The sequence below is a fragment of the Acomys russatus genome, chromosome 32 (genome assembly GCF_903995435.1).
Source record: "Acomys russatus chromosome 32, mAcoRus1.1, whole genome shotgun sequence".
Lineage (NCBI taxonomy): Eukaryota > Metazoa > Chordata > Mammalia > Rodentia > Muridae > Acomys > Acomys russatus.
The window spans coordinates 17188634-17211974 of record NC_067168.1 but is presented as its reverse complement, the minus strand read 5'-3'; the positions used below and the strand labels follow the sequence as shown (position 1 = coordinate 17211974).

General features: G+C 40.5%; 1 protein-coding gene across 1 annotated transcript; it reads left to right on the top strand.

Moving 5' to 3' along the window:
- Window positions 1–11716: 11716 nt before the first annotated feature.
- On the top strand, window positions 11717–22744 carry Ankrd34c (ankyrin repeat domain 34C). The gene is made up of 2 exons (XM_051140246.1): window positions 11717–11817; window positions 21025–22744. The coding sequence occupies exon 2, from the start codon at window positions 21069–21071 to the stop codon at window positions 22671–22673; it is 1605 nt and encodes a 534-aa protein (XP_050996203.1). The 5' UTR covers window positions 11717–11817; window positions 21025–21068; the 3' UTR covers window positions 22674–22744.
- The last annotated feature ends 597 nt before the right edge of the window (window positions 22745–23341 follow it).

Below are 23341 nucleotides of genomic sequence, written 5' to 3'. Positions count from 1 at the left end.
TACATTTTACATGAAGCCTCACAGATTCCATTTTGAGTGTCAGTTGTAATTGTACATAAGTTCGTTATGTTGTACAGTCTTTGGGGATGTTTAATTTTTGTGTGTATGGTGTTTATATTTATTTCCAAGTTTTTCATAACAAAGTAAAAAAAAAAAGAATATTCCAATTAAAATTATGGCGTAGAATTAAATGACGGGTTTTCAAAAAATGAAATAGACGTAACTAAGAAATGTGTTTAAAACATCCAACAAGGTTAGCTATTAGTTTCCAACGCCCACATCAGTTAGCTCATAAACACCTGCAACTCCAGCTCCAGGGGATCCAGCACCGTTTTCTTCCCTCTGTGGATGCCCCACACACATGGTACACAGTGACACATACACATAGATAAAGGATGTCTTGAGTTCTTTGTTATGGGTGTGGAGAGATGACATAGAAGTTAAGAGCATTTGCTGCCCTTTCAGAGATTCTATACTTAGCACCCATGTGATGCCTCACAACTCTCTGTACCTCTAGTTCCAGGGGATCCAGTGCCCTCTTTAGGCCCTCACAGGCATCAGGCACGTACGTGATGCACAGACACAACTTGTAGTCCATATGTATAAAACAGAAAATTTAAAATAGCAGAAATTGATTAGCCCTTTGAGAGTTTTATGCAATGTGTTTTGACCATATTTACGCCTCCCTCAGCTCCTCCAAGATCCACACTCTTTCTTCTCATCCACCCAACGTGTGTCCTTTTCCCCCATCAAGTTTAATTTGTGCTCCCTTCTGTAAGCAATCCTTTCATTTGGTGTTGTTTCCATTCCTGCGGAAGAGCTTTCTCATCTCAAGCAACCCTATTTCTCAATTCTAGGCATCATTTCCTGAGTCGTTAGTGCCTTCTTCAGAAAGTTCTTGCTTATACTTGTACCTCACAGTGTTTTGCCTGCTTTCCTTTAAGAGTTTCTGATTCTATATTAAAGTCTTCAATAGCTTTTCATAGAGCAAGAAACAAGGATTTCATTTGCTTATCTATGTGTGGACATCTACCTCTCCTAACGTGCTTTGTTGAAGAAGCCATCCCCCCTGCCCAATGTATATTATTGGTATCTTTGTAAAAAAAAAAAAAAAAAAAAAAAATCAGGCGGCTATAGCCGTGGGGCTTGTTTCTGGGTCCTCTACACCATTCTGTTGATCTGCATGTCTATTTTTGTATAAATCCCATGATGCTTTTGTTACTATTGTACTATAAGGACTTGAAATAAGGTATGGTGGCCTCTAACATAGTTCTTTCTGTTTTGGATTGCTTAGCTATATGAGGGTCTTTTGAGCTCCCACATGAGCTTGAGAGTTTTTCTAGTTCTGTGTGAAGACCGTCATTGGAATTTTGATGGGTATTACAATGAATCTGTAGATGACTTTGGTAATATACCTATTTTCACCATATTAATTCTGTCAATCATGAGAATGGGAGGTCTCTCCATCCTTTTGTGTCTTAGTCAATTTTCAGTCTTTTAGAAAGCTTTGAATTTTGTGCTGTTATTTCACTTTTTAAACAGCTATTGTGAAAGGGATTTTTTCAACTTCTTTTGCAGCAATTTTATTGGCATAAAGAAAAGCTTACAGTATTTTTAAATGTTGATTTTCATATATTACCACCTTGCTAAACTAAGGGTTTTCTGATGACATATTTAAGATCTTTTAAGTACAAGATATTGCTATTTGTAAATAGAAATAGAATTGCTATCATTGTGTTTCCTGAGTTCTGGTATTTTATGCTTCCATTTTTATTTGATTTTAGGAGTTTTAAAGTTTTCCTGATTTCAACAGTTCATTCATCGTTCAACAGTGTTGTTCAGTTTCCATGAATCTGTGTATATTCTATGTTCTTGTTGATTTTTAATTTTATACCATTGTGATTAGGTAGAATACAAGAACTATTTGACTTTTCCTGTATTTGTTAAGACTTGCTTTGTTTACTGAACTGTGGTCTATTTTAGAGAAAATTTCATGGACTGTTGAGAAGAATGCGTGCTTTGCAGCATTGGGTGGAACATACTGTAGACGTCTGCTATGTGGCACCTGGTGAGGAAGAAAGACAATGAGAAATAGCAGGCTCAGTTCAAAGTGGATGAGAAGAAGATCTTCAGAAGTTCCCAAAAAGACATCTGAAAGGGGCAGCGAAAAGCATCAGCCAATGCCCAGAAAGATGTGAGCTTAAGTAAGCAGGCTTCTAATTGCGCGGCTCCCCAGAGGGGAAGCAGCAGCCCTATTCAAATGGAAAACAGGCAGCCCAGGTGGAAAGAGACAGATCTACTCTCTGGGTAAGCCCATGCTCTCACAAACCACAGATCCATCTGCAAGGTTTGATGGGAAAGTAATTCCTCTGCTGGCCAAGTCACCAATAGTGGACAGTAATTCCATTTCTTACACTATACAACTTAAAGTGGAGTTGCTAGGTACCACCTTGAAATGAAATCTGTTGTTTAAAACTGCCACTTTGGATAACAGAGAACAACCATAAGTCAGTAAAGTTAAGTTTAACCTGCCACAAAACACAGGTGAGAAGCAGCCCTGGGATGTAGTTATGAAGAGTGAGGGGCCCAGATATGGACAAGCCATAAAGTGCAAGCAGTAGGCTGGGTTCAGACAGGAACATACATGGGGAAGGCAGCTTCATCCTCAGTTGCCAGGAACAAATCTCATCAGCTAGGGTGACCCTGGGGTTTGACACCTTGAGCCCAGTGTCAGTGGGTGGTGGACACAGCTCAGAAGCCACCTGCCAATACTGATTATGCATTTTTTCACTGTTGGACAATCTTTTTCTTTTCCTCTCCTTTTCTTCCTATGTTTCTTTTTTTTTTTTTTTTTTTGTTTGTTTGTTTTGTTTTGTTTGTTGAGAGAGAGTTTTTCTGTGTAGCCCTGGCCATCGTGGGACTTGTTCTTTAGACCAGGTTGGCTTGGAACTCAGAGATCTGCCTGCCTCTGTCTCCCAAGTGATAGAATTAAAGATGTGTGCCACCTGGCTTCCGTTGTTTTTATTTTTTTGCTATACTTTTAGTAATATTTTAAACTTTATTTTTAAAGATCTTCTTTTAGTTTTGTTAAATTTATCTAAGTTTGTTTATAAAAGAAAGGTTTTAATTATTAGGAAATATTTTTTTATTTTGGGGTTTTCCAGATTCCTTTATCTTTTCCCCTTTACTCTTCTCTTTCTATCTTTCCTTCCTTTCATTTTACTTTGCTACTTCACCATCTTACCCTTTCCCTGATTTTACCCTTTCACTATCCTAAATTATTTTTTTAAATCCATAGAACACTTAATATTAGTTTTGTCATTTTCTGTTTTATGGAAATAATAATAGGCATATTAGTGGGCTTTAATCCACCGTAAGTGTATAGTTTGATGTTGTTGTTACAATTTGTTTTCTCTACTATGAGATGTACTCAAGGTTGTGTTCCTCAATAAAAAACAGCTTCAAATATTCCCAAATAAAACCAGAAATCAGAATTCAAGATATTTGTAAAAGCAAAACAACTTGATTTCTCCAAAAGTCATAATGCCTCAATGACTATATTCAAAGATACGGAAATATCTAAATTGTTGTATGAAGACTTCAAAAGTTAACTTATAAAAATGATCAATGATTTTGAAAAGGATACAAATAAACAAACACAATACAGGATCTACAGGAGAAAGTCAGTGTCATAGAGGAAAACTTCAACAATTTGGATGGGAAAAGTCAGCAACGTGGAAGAAAAATAATCAGGAAAGAGGCTGAAAATTTGAAACAACAACAATAACAAAAGACAAATAGAGATGAAAGATTCAGTGAATCAAAAGAAAAGCACATTGAAAGCTATCACATTAGTCTTGACTAAGCTGAAAAAAGACTTTCAAAGATAGAGACACATGGCAGCGGCCTTCCTTCTCCTCTTCCTCTCTGGTCATCTCCTTCCTCTTGGTCTCTGACTGCTTCCTTTTCCAAGAATCTATCCCACACACCCCAGAACCTTAGTTATGCCTACCCCATTTTCCTTGCCCAGGTGGGTTGGCATTTTATTGGTCAAACAGGAATAAGTTTTTAGGCAAGGCTACAAACATTTTGGGGCACGTGAGTCTGCTAATTTGGGAAACAACCAGACTCAAATCCCAACACAGAGTCATCCATTTGGTACCGACTTTACAGCCATGAAAGGTGCAAGATTGACAGGGTCTCAGGGTCCTATTTCAGAAAGACGTTGATGTGATGCCAGGTAATGTAGGACAGGTCAGAAGCCCTGAAAGGAGTCCTGAGAGGCTATTATTTCAATCTGTGGAGAGGAAACTTAATCTGTAATGGAAATCTCGAGCTGTTGGAGATTCCAAAGATGCCAGGACCTTGGGATGTCCACCAAGGAAGCTGGAGAGGGAGAGAGATAGAGGGAGAGAGAGAGAGAGAGAGAGAGAGAGAGAGAGAGAGAGAGAGAGAGAGAGAGAGAGAGAGAGAGAAAAGAAGAAGAAGAAGAAGAAGAAGAAGAAGAAGAAGAAGAAGAAGAAAGGAGAGGAGAGGAGAGAATACATACTGTTGGCAGCAGAGCTGGAAGAATGGGGCTACCCAAGGCCCTTGGAGCCCAGATGCCTGCATGAAGAATCCCAGTTTCCACGTGGGGGCTACTGAATGTGGTCTTTGTCCTTTGGGTTTTGATCTTTTTGCTTTTCTCCTATCATTCCTTGCTGTCCTTTTCTTCCATATTGAAATGGTAGTGATTACTTTCTGCCATTGCATGTTGGGAATTTGTAACTTGCTTCTATTTTACAGGAGCTTACATTTTAGAGATTTTCTTGAGCCTCAGAAGACACTTTAGCTTGTTAAACTGCTGACATTGTTGAAGCCCGTGGGAACTTTAGAAATTGGATTGCATTATGAGATAAATGCAAGATTTTGAAGACAAGGAGTAGATTTAAAGTGATATGTTTGGGTGTTAAGTTGACAAAGGGTAGAGTTGTAATGGTTAAACTCAGTTGCCAATTTGACGCATCACCTGGAAGATGGGCCTCTGGGTATGCTTGTGGCGAATTGCCTTGATTAGGCTAATTGGGAGGGTCTTCCATTTGGGGCAGTATCAGTCCCTTGGCTTGTATTCCAGTGGCCCTAGCCAGTATCCATTATTTTCTGCTTCTTGACTGCAGATGGGATGTAATCAGCTGGCTCAAGTTCCTGGCAGTGTGATTTCCCTAACCTGAAGGATTTAATTGTAACCTCAAAAGTTTACTCCAAAATAAACGATTCCTTCCTTAAAAAAATACAATATCAAGTTTTTGGGCTTCTAGTTTGATAAAACATACACTATTAAGTATGTCGTGTCAAATGGGTCTGACACAAATAATGGGTGACTTAAATACCTCACCCTCATTTTTAGATAGTTCATCATACAACTAAAATCCAACAAAGAAGTTCAGGATTAAAGTGTACCATGGATTATTAGAGTAAACAAACAATTCCACTGAATACCAGTCTCAGAAATCTATAGAACTTTCTCTAAAACTGACCACATTCCAGAATACAAAGAAAGTCTTACCAAATACAAAAGAATCAAAATAACATCTTGTGTGTCTTACTAGATCATATTAGAGCAAAACTAGAAGACAATAGTAAGAGAAACTACACAAATACACAGAACATGACTAATACAAACTATTGAATGGCAAATGGGTCATTAATAAAACCAGGGAGGAAAATTCAAATCCTCCAGATGCAACAAATATTAGAGAACAACTTACTGAAAGTGTTGGGGATGTAAGTCAGTTCTAAGTGGAAAGTATATTGCTTTGCATGATTACATTAAAAAGGCAATGACTGTATGTAACTAACGGGGGGTTTGATCTTCATGTGAGTCCCCCTAGTAAATTGAGCAGGTGCTGTTTATGACATGGACTCTGTTTCCTGCTTTCAATTACTTCACACTAACTGGGCTGCTTACCTGGCCTCAGTGGATGAGGAGGTACTCAGTCTTGATTTAGCCTGATGTGCTGGGGTGGGTTGGTGGTGAGCTCCCCTTTTCTGAGGACAAGGGGAGGGGAGGGGGTAGAGGAAAGAAGATGAGAGAGAGAGAGAGGGACCAGAGGAAGACGATGGAGGGGCTACAGTTGGGATGTAAAATTACTTTGTAAACTAAAACTAAAATAAAATCTTAAAAATTTCAATGACTGGGTGTATCACTCAGCTGGTACAAGTAGAGGTGTTAGTTGCATAAACCTGATGATTTCAGTTTGAACCTCAGCTTTCATGGTATAAAGAGAGTATTGAATCTACAAAGTTGCCCTTTGACCTTCACACATGCATATGGCAAGTTACAGACACACACACACACACACACACACACACACACACACACAGAGAGAGAGAGAGAGAGACACAAGGAGAGAGAGATATGTATAAAATAAGTAAGTAAATACATACACTTTTTAAAACTTCAGAGATATCTTAAACAACCTAATGATGCACCTAAAGGTCTTAGAAGAATAAGGCAAGCCAAATAAAAAGCAATGGAAATCAATAAGTAATAAATAATAAATATCAGGGCAGAAATTGATGAACTGGAGACTCAAAAAACAATATATAGATTCAGTTAAAGTGTAGGTTATATTAAGAAACAAACAAACAAACATCTAGCCAAACTAGCCGAAAGAAAGGATGGAAAGACTTAATAAAATTAGAGATGAGGAAAGGAAGGTTACAATAAATTCCAATGGACTCCAGATGACCATTAAGCAATATTTTAGGGATTTGCATTCCCCTAAACTAGAAAATCTAGCATAGATTCCAAGATGCATATGATCTACCAAAACTAAACAAAGAAAGTCTAAACAACTTACATAGATCCACTATGGGGAAAAGCATTGAAATAGCAACAAAAAGTCTCCCAACAAAGAGAGACCCAGGGTCAGCTAGATGTGCTGAAAAATTCTACCAAAGCTCTAAAGAAGAGCTAATGGCAACATTCCCCTAATTGTCCATGCACTACAAGGAGCTGGCACTCTCCTAAACTCAGTGTATAAAACTTGCATTAGGCTGATGCTCACACTAGATAAGGACATAACAAAAAATGAAAATTACAATTCAATTTCCCAATGAACAAAAATGCAAAAAATTTTAAACAAAATTCTTGGAAACATATTAAGAAGATCATATGCCATGACCGAACTTGTTCCTTCCAGGGATACAAGGATAGTGACTATATACAAATCAACAAATGTAATCCAACACATAAACAGATTCAAGGACAAAAATCACATGATTGTCTCAATAGATACAGAAAAATTTTCTGACAAAGTTCACTATTCCTACATATTAAAAGTCTAGAGGAAACCAAGACTAGAAGCACATACTTCGACATAATGAAAATTAGACACAAGAAATTTATAGCCAAGATTATACTAGTTGGGAGGAAACCAGAAACCATTTTCTCTAAAACCAGGAGCAAGACAAGAGTGCTGACTCTTTCCATTCTTGTTTAATTTATTGATCCAAATCTTAGTAGAATTAAAAACAGAAAGAATAAAAAGATACAAATAGGAAAAGATAAAGCAAAATGAACTCTTTTTGCAGATGGCATTATTCTATACTTTATTCTAAGAATCCATCAGAAAACCTATAGATTTAATTCACAATTTGAGCAAAATATCAGGATTCAAAATCAACATACAAAAATCAGTAGCATACTGGAGAGATAGCTCAATGCTTAAGAGTACTGGCTGGAACCAGGTTCAATTCCCAGCACCCTTATGAAAGTTCACAACCCTCTGGACCTTCCACTCCCCAAATGCCTTCAAGGGCACTTTACACATATAAAATATTAAAATAAAAAGTCTAGTGAGTAGCTTTTCTAAATGCCAACAGTGAACTCACTACAAAAGACATCAAGAAAATGATAGTATTCACAACACCCTTAAAATTATCTAGGAACTGGGCTAGTGAGACGGCTCAGGGGGTCGGACACTTGCTGCTAGGCCTGACGAAATGAGTTCATTCCCTAGAACCCCACAGGAGAATGAGAACAAATTTCTGCAAGTTGTCCTCTGACCTCTACATGAGCTCTGCAAACATACAGAATAAATAAATGTAAAAAAAAGTTACAAAGGAATGACATTGATAACAAACGCTTTAAGACACCGAAGACTTTGAAGAAGACACCTGAAGACAGAAGGACCTTCCTTGCTCCTGGGTTGACAGAATTCACAGTGTAAAGTGGCTATATCACTTAAAGACATCTACGGATTCATTGAAATCTCAGTCAAAATTCCCATGGCATATGAAAAAGAAATCTGAGAGTTCATAGTGAAATATCTCCAATAGCCAAAGCGATCTTAAGCAGAAAGAGTAGTGGTAGAGACAGGATAATGCCCACTCATTAATTTTACTACAGAGACACAGTAAACGTTGTGGCACAAACAAACAAACAAACAAACAAAAAACAACAACAACAAAACAAAAAAACAAAACAAAAACCAGATGCACATACCAGAAGGATAGAGTGGAGGACCATAAATGAACTCACACAGCCACAGGCACCTAATCTTTGACAAAGGAGTTAAAATTGAATATTGGGGAAAAATGCAACCAATGGTGCTGGGGAAAGGAACACACCCATGTGTAAAGGAGTGCGATGATGAGACATAGACCTTTCATCCTGCAGAAAAGCCAATTCAAAGTTTCTTCATAAGACCTGAAATTGTAAAACTGCCAGAGGAAACCGAGTATGACATGTCAAGATACAGGCACAATGTATAGGGCCCAAGTAGCATACAGGAAAAAAATAAAACAGAAGAACAAAACAAAAGAAAAAAAACCCCAAGAGTTTATAGTGTCTTTGGCTGGAGGGTACGGGCAATATATTTTATAAAAATTTTATTGCTTTTATTAGTAATTAGTTTTAAAACATTGTTACTGCTGTTGTGGTTAACCGAGTGGGTCCAGTACAAAGGGTTCAGAAAGTGGCCGAGAAGCAGACCTGGAGTAGTTTGCAGAGAGCCTTTGTTTCATGTTGTCAAATACGACATTGGTAGTATAACATAGAAGAGGAGGGGGAGGGTATTCAGTAGGTCCCACTGCAAAAGAAGACAATTATACTTGTCTTGTTCACAGGTGAATCTGAGCACAGTAAAGAGGTCAGATGAGGTCATAATAACCCAGATTCAATGACTTTTTTTTCTTCAAAAATAGTCTTCCAAATATCTTGGGATGCTATGACAATTTGTTTAAAATATTAACATATTAAATACTAACAGACATACTAACACATAAATAGACACAGTAATTTACCCTATTTTACACAATGGGAAATTGGGGCATGAAAAGGCTTAGAGTTTTCTTTCTCACCAGAGATCCCATGGTTAGCAAAGGATAAAACTGGGATTCAAATACAGACAGCTTGTCTCTGTGATCTGTGCTTTTAACCAACAAAATGTATCGTCCTAGGGTGCAAAAAAAGATGTAAAGGATACATTTGCACATATAACAAAAAAATGCCACTTTCTCACTGAAACTTAAGGAGAAGGCTCATTGAATATTTTGAAATGGTTATATATAGAGAGACTATACAATGAAAATTATGTAGGTCAGACAATTCAACTATAGCAAAATAACAGTAGTTACAAGCAGCCAAGATAATGTGTGAGAACATGAAATTAGTGATGATGGAAGGGGCAAAAGATTCAGTTCAAAGAAGAGCAATTATGAAAGGAGAATTTGTAAATGGGAAATACAAATTTAAAATATAAAATAAATAGTCTATTTTTCTCTAAGCAAATACACACTATTGAAAATTGACTCAATCAGAGTTAAAACAAAATAACAAGCAAACAAACAAAAAACCTAATAACAACTCCAGCAGTCACTAATGCTTTTCAAAAGATAGTAAAAAAAAAAAAATCATCTATCCTTTTAAAATCCATGAAGCACAGATGATTTTTGAGGGTCATCTAAAAAATGCTCAGTGAATAGATAACCATGTTAATAATTTAAATATCTCCAATGGGAAAACTGGAATGCTGTCAAAATCATTCTTTTGGGTTAGTATAATTCTGTATTAGGGCTCAGTGGGAGATCACCTATCCCTAATAAACAATTTACTAACAGGAATGGAGAAAACGTAAGTAAATGACCCGAATGCAGCAGTATGCTTGCAAATACACATACAAAAAGCCAGACATGGTCAAGCAGAGTTTGCAGACTATAACACTACACTGTCAGAAATAGCATGTTAAATAAGCATCCATAAATAGCACTCAAGACATTAAAAATCATGGGAACTGAATGGAAACTTCCATGTGAGGTACTGTGGAACCACCAACTAATAAAGGCAGAGTGGGAATAATATTTACACATTTACAAGATTGGTAAAATCAATAGCCATCTAGTAAGTTTGGTTTTTAAAGTAAGTGGAAGACAGGGTGATAGAAAATGACAACAGAGAATATTAGGGATGCAAAGAGGATTTTCTCAGAATAGACATTCTCTCTCTCTCTCTCTCTCTCTCTCTCTCTCTCTCTCTCTCTCTCTCACTCACACACACACACACACACACACACACACACACACACACACAGACACCATAATAAAAATGGTAAGATAACACTTTGAAACTTTGTGCTGGAACATTGAACATATAAATAAAATAGATAATTTTCAAGGAATATAGATATTACTAAAGTTGAGTCAAGAAGTAGGACATTTTGGGCTAGGACAAATAGATGCTATGTGTGCATATATATTTAGAAGAAAATTCAGCTTACCTCTGGGAAGCTGACTAGTGTGAAAAGGGTGCTACAGGGCTCGGAGGAAGGAGGCACCCACTTCCTAAATATAGCACTCTCCTTTGAATGATATGCAGTAGCCATGAATTAATTTAGCTAAAAGACAACAAAAATTGTTAGTGATGAGTCCATGAGAAGTCATAGGAGTAGGGAGGAGGCGGCTTAAAGGATGGAATTTGTGAAATCCAGAAATATGCCATGTGAGAACTATCACAAATTATCAGATTCTCACTCCTCTCCACACTGTGGACTGTCATCGAGAGACCCCGAGGAGTTTATCAAGGAAATCTGAGGCATGTAGAGCCATAGGAAGACCAAAATAGACATGAATTCGAATCCCTACCAGTGCCAGACTTTGCAAAGAACCTTTCAAGTCTCCAGACCCAAAGGTCGCTGGCCTCCTGTGCAGGGACATCAAGGCTTCTAGAGCTTCTGCCAAGTTGTTGAGCCAATCTGATCTCAACCAGAGCAGGGAAAGAGGGGTGGGGTGGGGCGGGGCAGCGGCTCCTTTTCCCACAGTGGCAGGTAGGTACCTCCCCACCCCCGCTGCCCCCTCCTTCCAGCTTCCTCGCTCACACCCACCCACACAGCCCTCTCCGTTTGTGGCTGGAGAGTCATTCTCGGGCGCCAGCGGGCAGCAGCCGCTTGTCAGCCAGTAGAGCCAACCAGCAGAAGCCAAGCTGCAGGACTGGGCTGCGCAGGAACTCTGCAGACAGCCGCTCAAAGCTGAAAAGCGTTCTCACATGTCTTTAATACTTCCTTCTCTTATTAAACGTCTCTCCCCTCTTGGCCGCCACAAGTTGGAAGACCAGAGAGTGATTCGAGTTATTGGCACAGAGGTTTCATTTATGGCCCCCGAAGAAGTTCTGAGCAAGTCATTCAACGGCATCCACGAGGACAGGGAGAGCTCAGCTTCCGGCCTTGCTTCAGGCAGGCAGAACCCTCTGGCAGCCAACCTGGAGCCACAGGAGGAGGTGCTGTGCAAGTGATGGCACTGTGGAAGTCCTGGACCAAGGCAGCATCTCTGGGTGAGCAGGTAAGCATCCCTACTAGGTAAGTGCACCTCAAGGGCTTTCCACTGGCCACCTAGGTGAGACTAGAGGCTCCCCAAAAGTAAGTCCGCGTTTTCTAGCCAGGGCAGGAGGCGGGGCTGGTAGGAGAGAGCCTGCTTTTATCACAGGAAATTGTGGGAGACTGGAATGGAAGGATTGAGTTTAAAAATATATATATTTGCATTAATGCGTGGGGATGAGATGCGTAGGAGACAGAGATTTTAGTAGGAAATGGTTGCAGATTGGGGCTGGATGTTAGGCGTCTGGGTTTTAATAGGAATTGAAGCCGGAGCAAAGCCTTATATATTTTGCATAAACCCGAGGAGTGGGAAACGACAAGACATGATTCTGAAAACATGCACAAAATCGTAAAGCGTATGTGTCCGGGAATTCATGAGAAATAACAGGAGTACCATTTATAGCTCTGGCTTCACCTGATCCCCGCCTCACATCACCCCCCCCCGACCCCCTCTTATTTGGCCTTCACCGGGGTGCTCAACAACACCAATAGCAAAGGACGCCCATACCGCAGGCGCAGCCGCTCCCTGGGTTTCAGCACCTCGGACAGAGCCCCCACCCTGCACCCTTACACCCTCCCCCATTTCCACCACCCCCCTCCCCTTCCCCCGCAGAGGCTCTGATCAGCTCCTAGGCTGCTACCTCTATCAGTGGTGGGCGGCGGCGACTCCTGGGTTTGGAGAGACAGGGCTCTTGAGCTGCAAAGACAAACGCGGAGTTCAATAGTCTTCTAAACCGCTTCCCGTGACTACAGAAGGAAGGGGCGGAGTGCAAAGATGCCCTTTCAAGCTTCCGCAAACGCTGCAGCTGAACAAAGTGGCCTCCTCAGTTTTGGAGGGTGTATCCAAACTTTCCCCAGTACTTATCATTTATAAAGCGCTTACCGTGTGCCAACACCTCGTGCCAAACGCTCTACATAGATTACATAATTTTATATACCATGATAGTTCTATCTGTATGCTATTTTTATCGCCATTTTTCAGACGAGGAAAAAAAAAAAATAAAGCAAGAGAGACTAAGTAGCTTGTCTAAGTTTATACAGCCAAGCACTATTACAGCTTACTGAATCATAAACTCGTCCCCACCCTGCAAGAGTGGAACCTTAAATCTGAGCAGTGTTCCTTCTGTGAAACAGCTCTAAACCTGGGGGTAATAGGAGACAGAAGAGTGGTCAGAGTTGTAGCGCTATGTATGTCTTTGGACAGAGAGAGTTACTGCATGTGTTTGAATTAAGGCTCCGTGTTTGGGGCTGTAGCTGAGTACTGTAGAGTGTATGTCCAGCATGCTCAAAGCCGCGAGTAAGACCCTCACATTCAGTAAAACCAGGCACAGTGGTTGCATGCCTGAAATCTAAGTACTCTGGATGTCAGAAAGACAGGGGGATCAGAAGTTAGAGACTGTTCTTTACATAGGACTTTGAGGCTACATTGTGATACGTGGGAGCCTGTTTCACGTAAGGTGCAAATAATATTTATAAATAAATAAATAAATGTCTGTAACTTTTAGAATAATGTTTCCCTGTTAGAAAGTGTGTGTGTGTGTGTGTGTGTGTGTGTGTGTGTGTACATTTGTCGAACTTTGTGGTCTGGTGGCATTAGTGGGAAAGGGGCAGGCAGATGGAAAAGCTACACAGGAGTAAAGAACAGTACTATCACACTGCAGGCCTGGGCTCAGAGCAGGGCAGGCCTCTATAGAAAGAATATGGGACAGGCTTGATTCAGTGTGATAATCGGGATTTTTTTTAAAAGCAGAACTTCCTACAGGACATTGACACACTGTGTATCATTTGATGCTCATAACAACACCATGAAGTAGGCAGAGCTTGGGGTTATTTTACATATTTGGCAAAAGGACACTTGCCCTGAATTCGAATTTCTTATGTACCTATGCACCTACCTAGCAACCAAGCTGAAACTCTTTTTTTTTTCCTCATTAGTTTACTTTATGTATTCACTTTACCTCCTGATCTCTTGCATCTTTGTTTTACAGTTCTTCTGCCACAGACTGTTACTTCCTTAGGAGCTTGGAATTTGGCAGTTTCAGCACTGAACGTATTAACATGTGACAGCGATGACTTCTAAACTAGTTTTGGATCAACTTAATAAATGCATTTTAACTATATTCTATTTGCTTCACAATGAACTCAAAACAGTCTTTAAAGGTTCACAAGATAACAGGTGTATTATATTCAGTAGTAGTTAGAAGTAGAGGGGAAACAAGATGACACTATAGTCAGAAACAAATAAATATAAAATGTATAATAAAAAGTCCTGGGAGCCTACTCTGTGCCTTTTACCTAAGCCTTTTCAGTAAGGTACAAATAATTGTGAAGATTCTCAGGAAAAAAGTCTATGGATCTTTCTCTTTTGCATAGAGACATCTTTCAGATTATGGAAACATTTGCGTGTGTAACAAATGAGGGCCGATACCTGGAAATTTCTTGGACCTGTGACTGAAGAAAGTAGCCATAAAGTGAATGACATGACATTACATCTATACCAAAGTGATTACTAGTTAAATAATTTATGATGGCTCACTTGACCATATTCATCTTAAGTTTTACAAGAAATGCACGCGCCTCTACCTTTATTGTTTTATTTGAGCCTTCTGACAACTTAGAAGAGGTCAGTAGTAGGAAGTAAGAGAAAAGGCAGAACAGTGGAGAGGTGGCCTTTTGCTTTTATATGCAAACCCCTGTCCCTACATAACCTACATAAGTAACAGCTAGAAGAATACCTTCTCATGCTAAAGAATGACTAATTCTCCTTAACATATTCAAATACAGTAATTAAAATATTATGTCATGGGCTGAAGAGATGGCTCAGCAGTTAAGAACACTTGTCTTTCTTGCAGAAGGTCTAGGTTCTATTCTCAGAACCTAGAAGTCAGCTCACAAGCATTCCATGCCCTCTTCTGACCTCCTTAGGTACCTGGCAAGCGCACAGTACACAGACATACATTCAAGGAAAACATTCATGCACAAAAAATAAAGTAAATAAACCTAAAAACATTCAAATGCCATGCCAGTCAAACAGTGCGTGACTGTGGGCAACATGGCTCTCAGGCCTTCAATTTGAGGACATGGTCTGAAATACTCAGGACAAAGACAGAAAGATACAGTAATGAATGATTCTAAGTTCAAAGAGAAAAAGTCCCAAAGCCTGCCATTTTTACTTCCTATTTTTAAATCATGAAGATTGAACTTAAACAGGGCATAAGACTTACATAGTTTTGTTTTATTTTGTTTTTAAATCACTCAGGAATGGTCACTGTTCAATGTTGCTTCCTTTTTTTTTTTTTTTAAATACTCATTTATTTATTTATATGACTGTTCTATTTGCATGCATGACAGAAGAGGGAACCAAATCACATTACAGATGGTTGTGAGTCACCATGTGGTTGCTGGGAATTGAACTCAGGACCTCTGGAAGAGCAGCCAGTGCTCTTAACCGCTGAGCCATCTCACCAGTCCCCAAGACTTGTATAGTTTTATAGACAACAAAATAATAGAAAGACTTCAGGACAAAAGTGGTGCATACCCTTCCTCTGTTGTGTCAGTCAAACAGTACATGATTTAACTTTTGCATGCTGCTGGTATTTAGTCTTCAGCATTTATTTTGTAGCCCCGGTGTCTTGGAAGTTAGGTTAATTATCATCATAGTTATAATGTTAAACAGGTTAAAAGCTTAAGGATCATTGAGAGGGGTGTGTAGTGGGCCCTGCCAAGAGCATGAGAAGAAAGGGGACAGGGAAACACTGCTCTTGTCTTAGTTTACTTTTTTCTGATACACAAGAAAATTACCTTCTTTTGAGTTATATTTTGTTTTTTTTTTGTTGTTGTTGTTGTTTGTTTGTTTGTTTGTTTTGAAGACAATGTTTCTCTGTGTAACAGAGCCTTGGCTGTCCTGGACTTACTTTGTAGACCAGTCTGGCCTCGAACTCACAGAGATCTGCCTGCTTCTGCCTCCTGTGTGCTGAGATTAAAGGCGTGTGCCACCGTGTCCGGCTGTTTTGTTTATTTTTCATCTTTTTTTTTTTTTTTAAATTTTTGAGACATCTTCTTTCATTGGCCTTGAACTCATCAACTGGGCTAACCTGGATGTCCCAGGAACACTAGGGATCTTCCTGCCTTTGTCTCCCTCAGTGCTGGGTTTCCCAGTGCATCCCACCACACCCGGCTTTTTCATAGGAGTGCTGGATCTCAAATTTGGGTTCTCATGCTTTCAAGGCAAGTATTTTCCTGGACCAAACATAGGGTGATGTTTTAAAGATAAAATAATGGCATCTAGAGCAGCCAAAGTGATAGGATTTCCAAATTCAGAGGATGTGTCAGCTGTTTCTGGTGAGACTCCAGTAAGGTAGCATTAGGTGTTCTTAGCATTCACTTTGTGGGGAATAATCCAAGGTAAACCTAGACCCCCATTCAGATCTAGCCAATGGACAGCCATTCTCCACAGTTGTGAGGAGAGTAGGGAAGTCTGGCATCCCCTATTTGACCACTTCCCCTTGTAGGGGAACCCTGGTGGCACGCAGAAGAAGGGGAAGCAGGCTATCCAGATGAGACCTGATAGGCTGTGATCATATGGAGAGGGAGGAGGTCCCTTTCTATAACAGGTCTTGAGGAGAAAAATAGGGCAAAAGACCAAGGGTGGGGGGGGGCAACAGGAAGATACAAATGAGGTGATAGCAATCTGGATGCAATCTGAATAAATTATTTAAAAAAAAAAAAGACAAATCTCAAGTGAAAGGAAACTAGATTTTGGTTGACTCTCACATGAAGTGCATCAAACTGGTCAGTTCTTTCTTGCTCAGCCTCTGTGCTGTGATAGCTTCAATTCTCTTTATCTCCAGAAGGCTTTTATGTGGCCTCCTAGCTTTCCAAATCCATTCATACCCTCTCACCTATGGTTATGCCACTTTTTCCTTTACAGCTCTCCACTATTTGACATTTCCACATACCAGCATCTGTCTTTAGTACAACAGTCTCAGGGGTATTTCCTATCCTATTAGTTAGCTCATGCTACCAATGCTGTGCTCTTTTACTCCTGCCTCTATACCATAAGACTGCCTCTCTAAATTTCTGTGCTAAGTTACCCTTTTCTTTATAACCCCGGGTATAATGTTTTCTATATTTTGGTTCAAGAAACTTCTATCCCTTTTTTTTCAAGGGCTATCCCAGTTGTGTGTTCATTAATAATTCTTTTCCAATCCGTACTCTTAGTTCCTTATGGTACTCATCTTCCTGCTGTACATTTGTCATCTATTCGAGGACTTACTACACCAATGTACAATTATTTCATATCAAGGTCAAGAACATGGGCTTGGGGGTGAGACTGCTGAATTTGAATTTTAGCTCTGCAAACTACTATGAAGATGATTTTTATTTTTTATTTAATTAATTTATTCAGATTACATCTAAATTGTTATCCTATCCCTTGTATTCTCTCATTCCTCCCTCCCTCTTGCTTTCACCCTATTCCCCTGCCCTATGTCTGTGACCACGGGGACCTCCTCCCCCACTAAATGGTCATAGGCTATCAAGTCTCATCTTGGTAGCCTGCTTATTCTTTCTCTGAGTGATTTTTAGATAAGTGGCTTTATCTCCTTAATGTCCAGTTTAAACTTCAGTTTAAGAAAGTGATGATATTACTATCCATCTCATGTTTTTGTTGTAAGGGTTAAGTGACAATGCATAAAGACATTGGCACTATTCGGCATATTGCTTGTTCCATGGCAAGCATAACATGAAAATTAACTTCCTTCTAGATTGTAAATACCTGAGTTCCATAATCTCTTTATCTTCATTCCTGGCATGAGTAATGAATGAATAAGGAGATAGCATTGATACTTTAGTCAGGACTTAATTATAAATATCAGAAAATTTAACTCATACAAGCAGAGTAAAAAACATACTAATTAACTGGAAGTCTTCTAGAGTGTATTTTCTTGTACTCCAAAGGCATAAATAAGTAAATAAATAAATCAGAAGAAAGCAAGAATTCTCTCTCCAACTATTCCCCCAACTTACTGGTTGTTCCACTCAGATGGTTGCAATTATCTGGTAGATGGTTAGGGCTAGACAGATGAAATGGTCTCATCTGCACTTAAGAAGGTAGCTACCTGATCTTTCTGGTGGGATATACCAGTCTTCCTCATAAGATAGCTGGGTTCCAAGAGGGAAAATGTAAATGTTGCAAGGCCTGTGACAGCTTTGCTCAAAAGTGATGGTGTTATTTTGCCTATTTTATTGGCTAATTTCTCAGACATGTACCAGAATAGGAGGATATTGTAGCCATGATTTATAGTTTACCACAAGTATTACCCTAGGCATGGGATGCCTGGGCCAGAATGTAGGCTTTAGTTTAGTATCGTGGTATCTATTTATACCTCAGCAGGTTCCTGATGGGTTCTGACTTCCTGCATCCTTTGGTTGCCATTCTGTGTAACATTGAGTAGTACCTTGTGTTTGATTTGATTTTTGTTTGGGTACTGATGAGGCTGAGTACCTTTGATGATCACGTATAACTCATGGGTCATTTGTGTATCCTCTTTTGGAGGAAATGATTTGGAGGAGTTCTTTATATAGTCTAGATGAGTCATTGGAATTTTACTCAACTTTCCCTCTTGGATCTTGATTGATTTTTCTCTTGATTACAAAGGAAGTAACATTTGAGCTGATGTTTAGAGGTTGATGAATAATTAAAGAAGAGCAGGGAGTCCTTAGAGTTAGAAACAGCGCAGTTCCAGGAAGGGAAAAAAGTGGGTGTATTTAAGAGACACTGACATTTTAAGGTAGGCAGAATGTGAGAAGAGTTGGCATTGCAGGAAATGACTCTGGATGGGGAGTTGGGGGTCAGAGAAAAACAGGCTGTAGTGATGAAATGAAGACAAGTGTTTTCATTGGTTAGTGCTTGGAAATTCTGCTTTTGGTTTCCAGGACACAAAGACCAAGAAGCATATTGAATATTAAACAATTCAAGACTTTAACATAGCCACCATGGGTAGCACACCGTTAATGAGATCATTATAATCGCAGCAGGGGGTGGAACTAAGACCAATGGGGGTATTAAAGGAAAAAAGAGAAGAGGGAGGAGACAGAAATATAAACACACCAATACATCAATTTTGCAATGACCTCAGATGACAGCAACTTTTCAGAAACTCTCATGGAAACATACAAGCACAATTGCAGCAGGTTAGACTAAGAGTCTTCAGTGTGATGCATCTGAAGTAGGAATGCATCAGACCAGGAAGATAAAGACAGGGGCTGCTGCTGCTTTTTTTTTTTTTTTTTTTAAAGGAGAGTGCTTCCAGGAGGAGTCTGGGTGGATGAATGAAATATTTTTTTTTTTTTTTTAAATCTCCTTTTAATGTGGTGTGATGTGGTGGTGATGGTGGCAGTGTGTTCATGTGTGTGCGTGAGTATGGAGAGGCCATAGGTCAACCTTAGGTGTTATTCCTAAAGAGATAACCACGCTTTTAATTTTGAGACAAGGTCTCTCCCTAGAACCCAGTGTTCACCAATTAGGCTAAGCTGGCCTTCCACCACACCCCAGAGATCCTTCTCACCAAGCTCTTCCTGTCTGTAGGATTACAAGTGTGTTTCACCATGCCCATCTTTTAAAATGGGCCCTGAGGATTTAATTCAGGTGCTTATGCTTGCACGGCACACACTTCACAAACTAAGCTATCTTTCAGGCACCTTTTTTTTCCTTCTTTTTTATACATGAAAGTTTTTAAAAGAATGTGCACCTATCTCTCAACTTCAGCCAAGAAAGCCTTGCCTGCTAATTCTATAAGAAACAGAAACTGAGAAGGCCCTGCTTGGAGTAGTAAGGAAGACAAAGATTGCTGTGGGTCAGGTGAAGAGGAAGCCACAGGCCACCAGCTTGTGAGGGTTCGATAGCCAGGGTATCCATTTAGAGAGGTCATTCTTGCAGACATGAATCAATGTAATTGGTACCCATAAGCTGGCCAGGGTATCCATGCTGGTCTTCCCATCCTTCCCTTCTTATAAAATGCATCTGAAGCATACAGTGTGGATATTCTGAGTCCATGGACTGGACAGTTCATGTGAAGAGAAAAAGAAAACTTGATTATGACAAACATTGGTGGAGGAAACTTTGGTTTTTGTGTGAACAAGAATTCAACCCTGTTCTCCAGTCTTTGACATAGATCAGTTCAACAAGAGGGAAAGACACAGTGTGGCATGGTGGGAGCTACTGTGAATTAGACAAATAAGAATTCTGACATCTGTTGGGAAAGTGGGCACTAGAGCCTGGGAAAGGGTAGTTATATTGACTTGGTTTTATATATTTGTTTACCGCGTTCTTCCCATGGACATAGTGATACCTATTTATTTTAGGAACCCAACAAAAAGAAGAAAATGGATCCTTCCCGAGGTCTATTACCTAGAACAGGGATCAGCATGTTAATGTATTTTCTGCTAGCCTTCCAGATGCGCATTGATAACTGCTTTTAATGATTATTTGTGAAGTAGCCTACTCATTATGTGTGAATCACTGCTAAGTGCCATGGATCCCACAGTGAAAAATAAAACAGATATGAATGTTTATTTCCTAGAGGAACTTAGATTTCTATATTTGTATTAACTGAGCAGTCAAACACAACCATATCTTGCATTTAAAAAATTGTTACGGTGTGCTCTGCGTTATGTTAATCACTTTTCATATGGCCATTTGGATGTATATTTTACACATGGTTTTAGACTTACTCATTTTATTTTATGTGCGTGAGTGTTTTGCCTTCCTGTATGTATGTGTACCAGGTATGTGCGTAGCGCCCAGGGAGGGCCAGAAGGTGTTGGGATCCCTGGGACTGGAGTTAATGGATTGTGAGCCACTATGTGGGTTCTGGGATTCTGAAAGAGTGCCAAATGCTCTCAACCACTGAGCCAATGCTTCAGGCCCTGGCCAGGTGCTTTATATACACTATCTGAAGGACTCTTCAGACTAACCCTAGGTGGTAGGTCACTATTATTTTCACCCTGGACTATAGATGAAGAAAGAAACTCACTCGTAGCCATTAGATAACTTAGTTCAGATGACACAGCTTGAAGTCAGGCTGGGACATGATCGTACCTAGGCTTTGAACTAATCATGCTGTGTAGAGTAGCAGTGGACTAACACACGTCCTTCTTCTTCCCTTGTTAGGTCTGATACCCTCTGTGGCTCCGAGGTCCTAAGCTAAAGCCGCCATGATGGATGATGACACCGAGTTGAGGACTGATGGGAACTCTCTCTTAAAAGCTGTGTGGCTAGGGAGGCTTCGGCTGACCAGACTTCTTTTGGAAGGGGGCGCTTACATCAATGAGAGCAATGACAAAGGTGAAACAGCTCTCATGGTGGCTTGCATTACCAAACATGTGGACCAGCAAAGCATTAGCAAGTCTAAGATGGTGAAGTATCTATTGGACAATAGGGCAGACCCCAATATTCAGGATAAGTCTGGCAAGACTGCACTCATCCATGCGTGCATCAGACGAGCAGGGGGAGAAGTGGTATCCTTACTGCTGGAGAACGGAGCAGACCCCAGCCTTGAGGATCGCACTGGGGCTTCGGCTCTGGTTTATGCAATAAACGCAGATGACAAGGATGCACTGAAGCATCTCCTTGATGCCTGCAAAGCCAAAGGCAAGGAAGTGATTATTATAACAACAGACAAATCGTCTTCGGGCACCAAAACCACCAAGCAGTATCTGAATGTCCCTCCTTCACCCAAAGTGGAAGATAGACAGTCACCACCACTGTGTACCTCTCCTTCTGGCATTGAACTGAAGGCTCCTGGCCTGGGTTCTCCACCCAATGAGAAGGATGATGACTTCTTCGTCCTCCAAACAGGACACCAAAGTGGCTGTAGTACCTCTAAGGTCCTTAATGAGCCTGCATCACCGACAAGGAAAGTGCCTAATCTCAAAAGGGCCCGTTTGCCCCAACTGAAGAGGCTCCAGTCTGAGCCCTGGGGCTTGATAGCTCCCTCTGTGCTGGCAGCTTCCACACGCCAGGATGAAATCCATGGCACAAGCACAGACAACGAGGTCATTAGGAGCATCAGTGACATGTCCTTCCCTAAAAGGGGGCCCCTTTCCAGAGCCAACAGCATTGACAGTAAAGACCCTGCTCTCTTCCCCACAGTCCAGGAACAAGTTCTGAAGGTTCCAGCTTCAGCACCAGCTTCCTGGAAAGCGGCTTATGAGAAAGGCCAGGCTCCCCACCCACGCCTGGTCAGGAGAGGGACGCTTCCTGTCGACCAAGAGAAGGGTGGGATGTGTCCAGTGGGACCCTCAGCTCTGAAAGATCCAGTGTCTCTGAAATTGTTGGAAAATGACCTCTATGACTTAGATGTACAGCCAGGGCCTGACCCACCCAACTCTATGTCCCTTGAGTCAGGCAAAGGGCCTTTAGATAGAAAGAAGCTCAACAGCTCCCACTTGTCCCTTTTCCATGACTCTCGAGAGTCCCTGGATGCTGTACCCAGCACATCGCCCAGCTCAGTGCGCCGCAGGCCACCTCATCTTCTAGAAAGAAGAGGTTCTGGAACTCTCTTACTAGACCGCATTGCTCACACGAGGCCTGGCTTTTTGCCCCCTTTAAATGTGAATTTAAACCCACCTATCCCAGATATTAGAGCCAGCAGCAAACCAGCTTCCCCACTTGCCAGTGGCTTAAAATCTATGGTTCCCGTGGCTCCAAACTCACCAAAGAGAGTTGACCTGAGAAGTAAAAAGAAACTCCTTCGAAGGCATTCTATGCAGATAGAAATGATGAAGCAATTGTCTGACTTTGAAGAAATCATGACCTAGACCCCATTAGAAACAGCCCTGCCCCATTCCTAATCTATAGAATAAAGAAGCAACCAACTCTAGAACAACGCAGCCCCACAGTCCCTCTTCCCCCCCAACCATGATGTGTGCCAACATCAGAAAACATGGTGACAGGGTGTAGCTCCACTTATGAGACAAACCCAAGGGTTATTTCAGAGTGTCGCTTCTAAGATAACTACCCCCCCCCCCCCGCCACCGAGAGTTGCTGCTGCTGCTGCCACTGTCATTTTTGTATACCAAAAAGAGCTCAGGTTAATTGAATGTTGGAGATGAAGCTACAGGAATAAAAATTACTCCTGCAATGGAAATACGCCTTTGTAGTTGGAAGGTAGCCATGCACGTGTAATGGTTGGTATTTTCTGCTAGAAAGTTCAGAGAACATAAGTTTAAAGCATGAGATTGTATCTGGAATATGTCACTTGTAGTTTATAAAGTGCCTAAAAAGAAAATGAAGCTTTCATATTTTTTTCCGGGAATGTAGAGAAACTCAAAAACACCTCCAAACTACTCTAGCTGAACACCTGCCTTCTAGCTAGTGAAGAAGAAGCAAAGGGCGCACTCACGGGAGAGGTTTGGCACGTGGGCCTCACCTCCTGCTGTGCTGTGAGAGTTGTCATGAATAGTAGGGACCATTCAGATTCCCTACT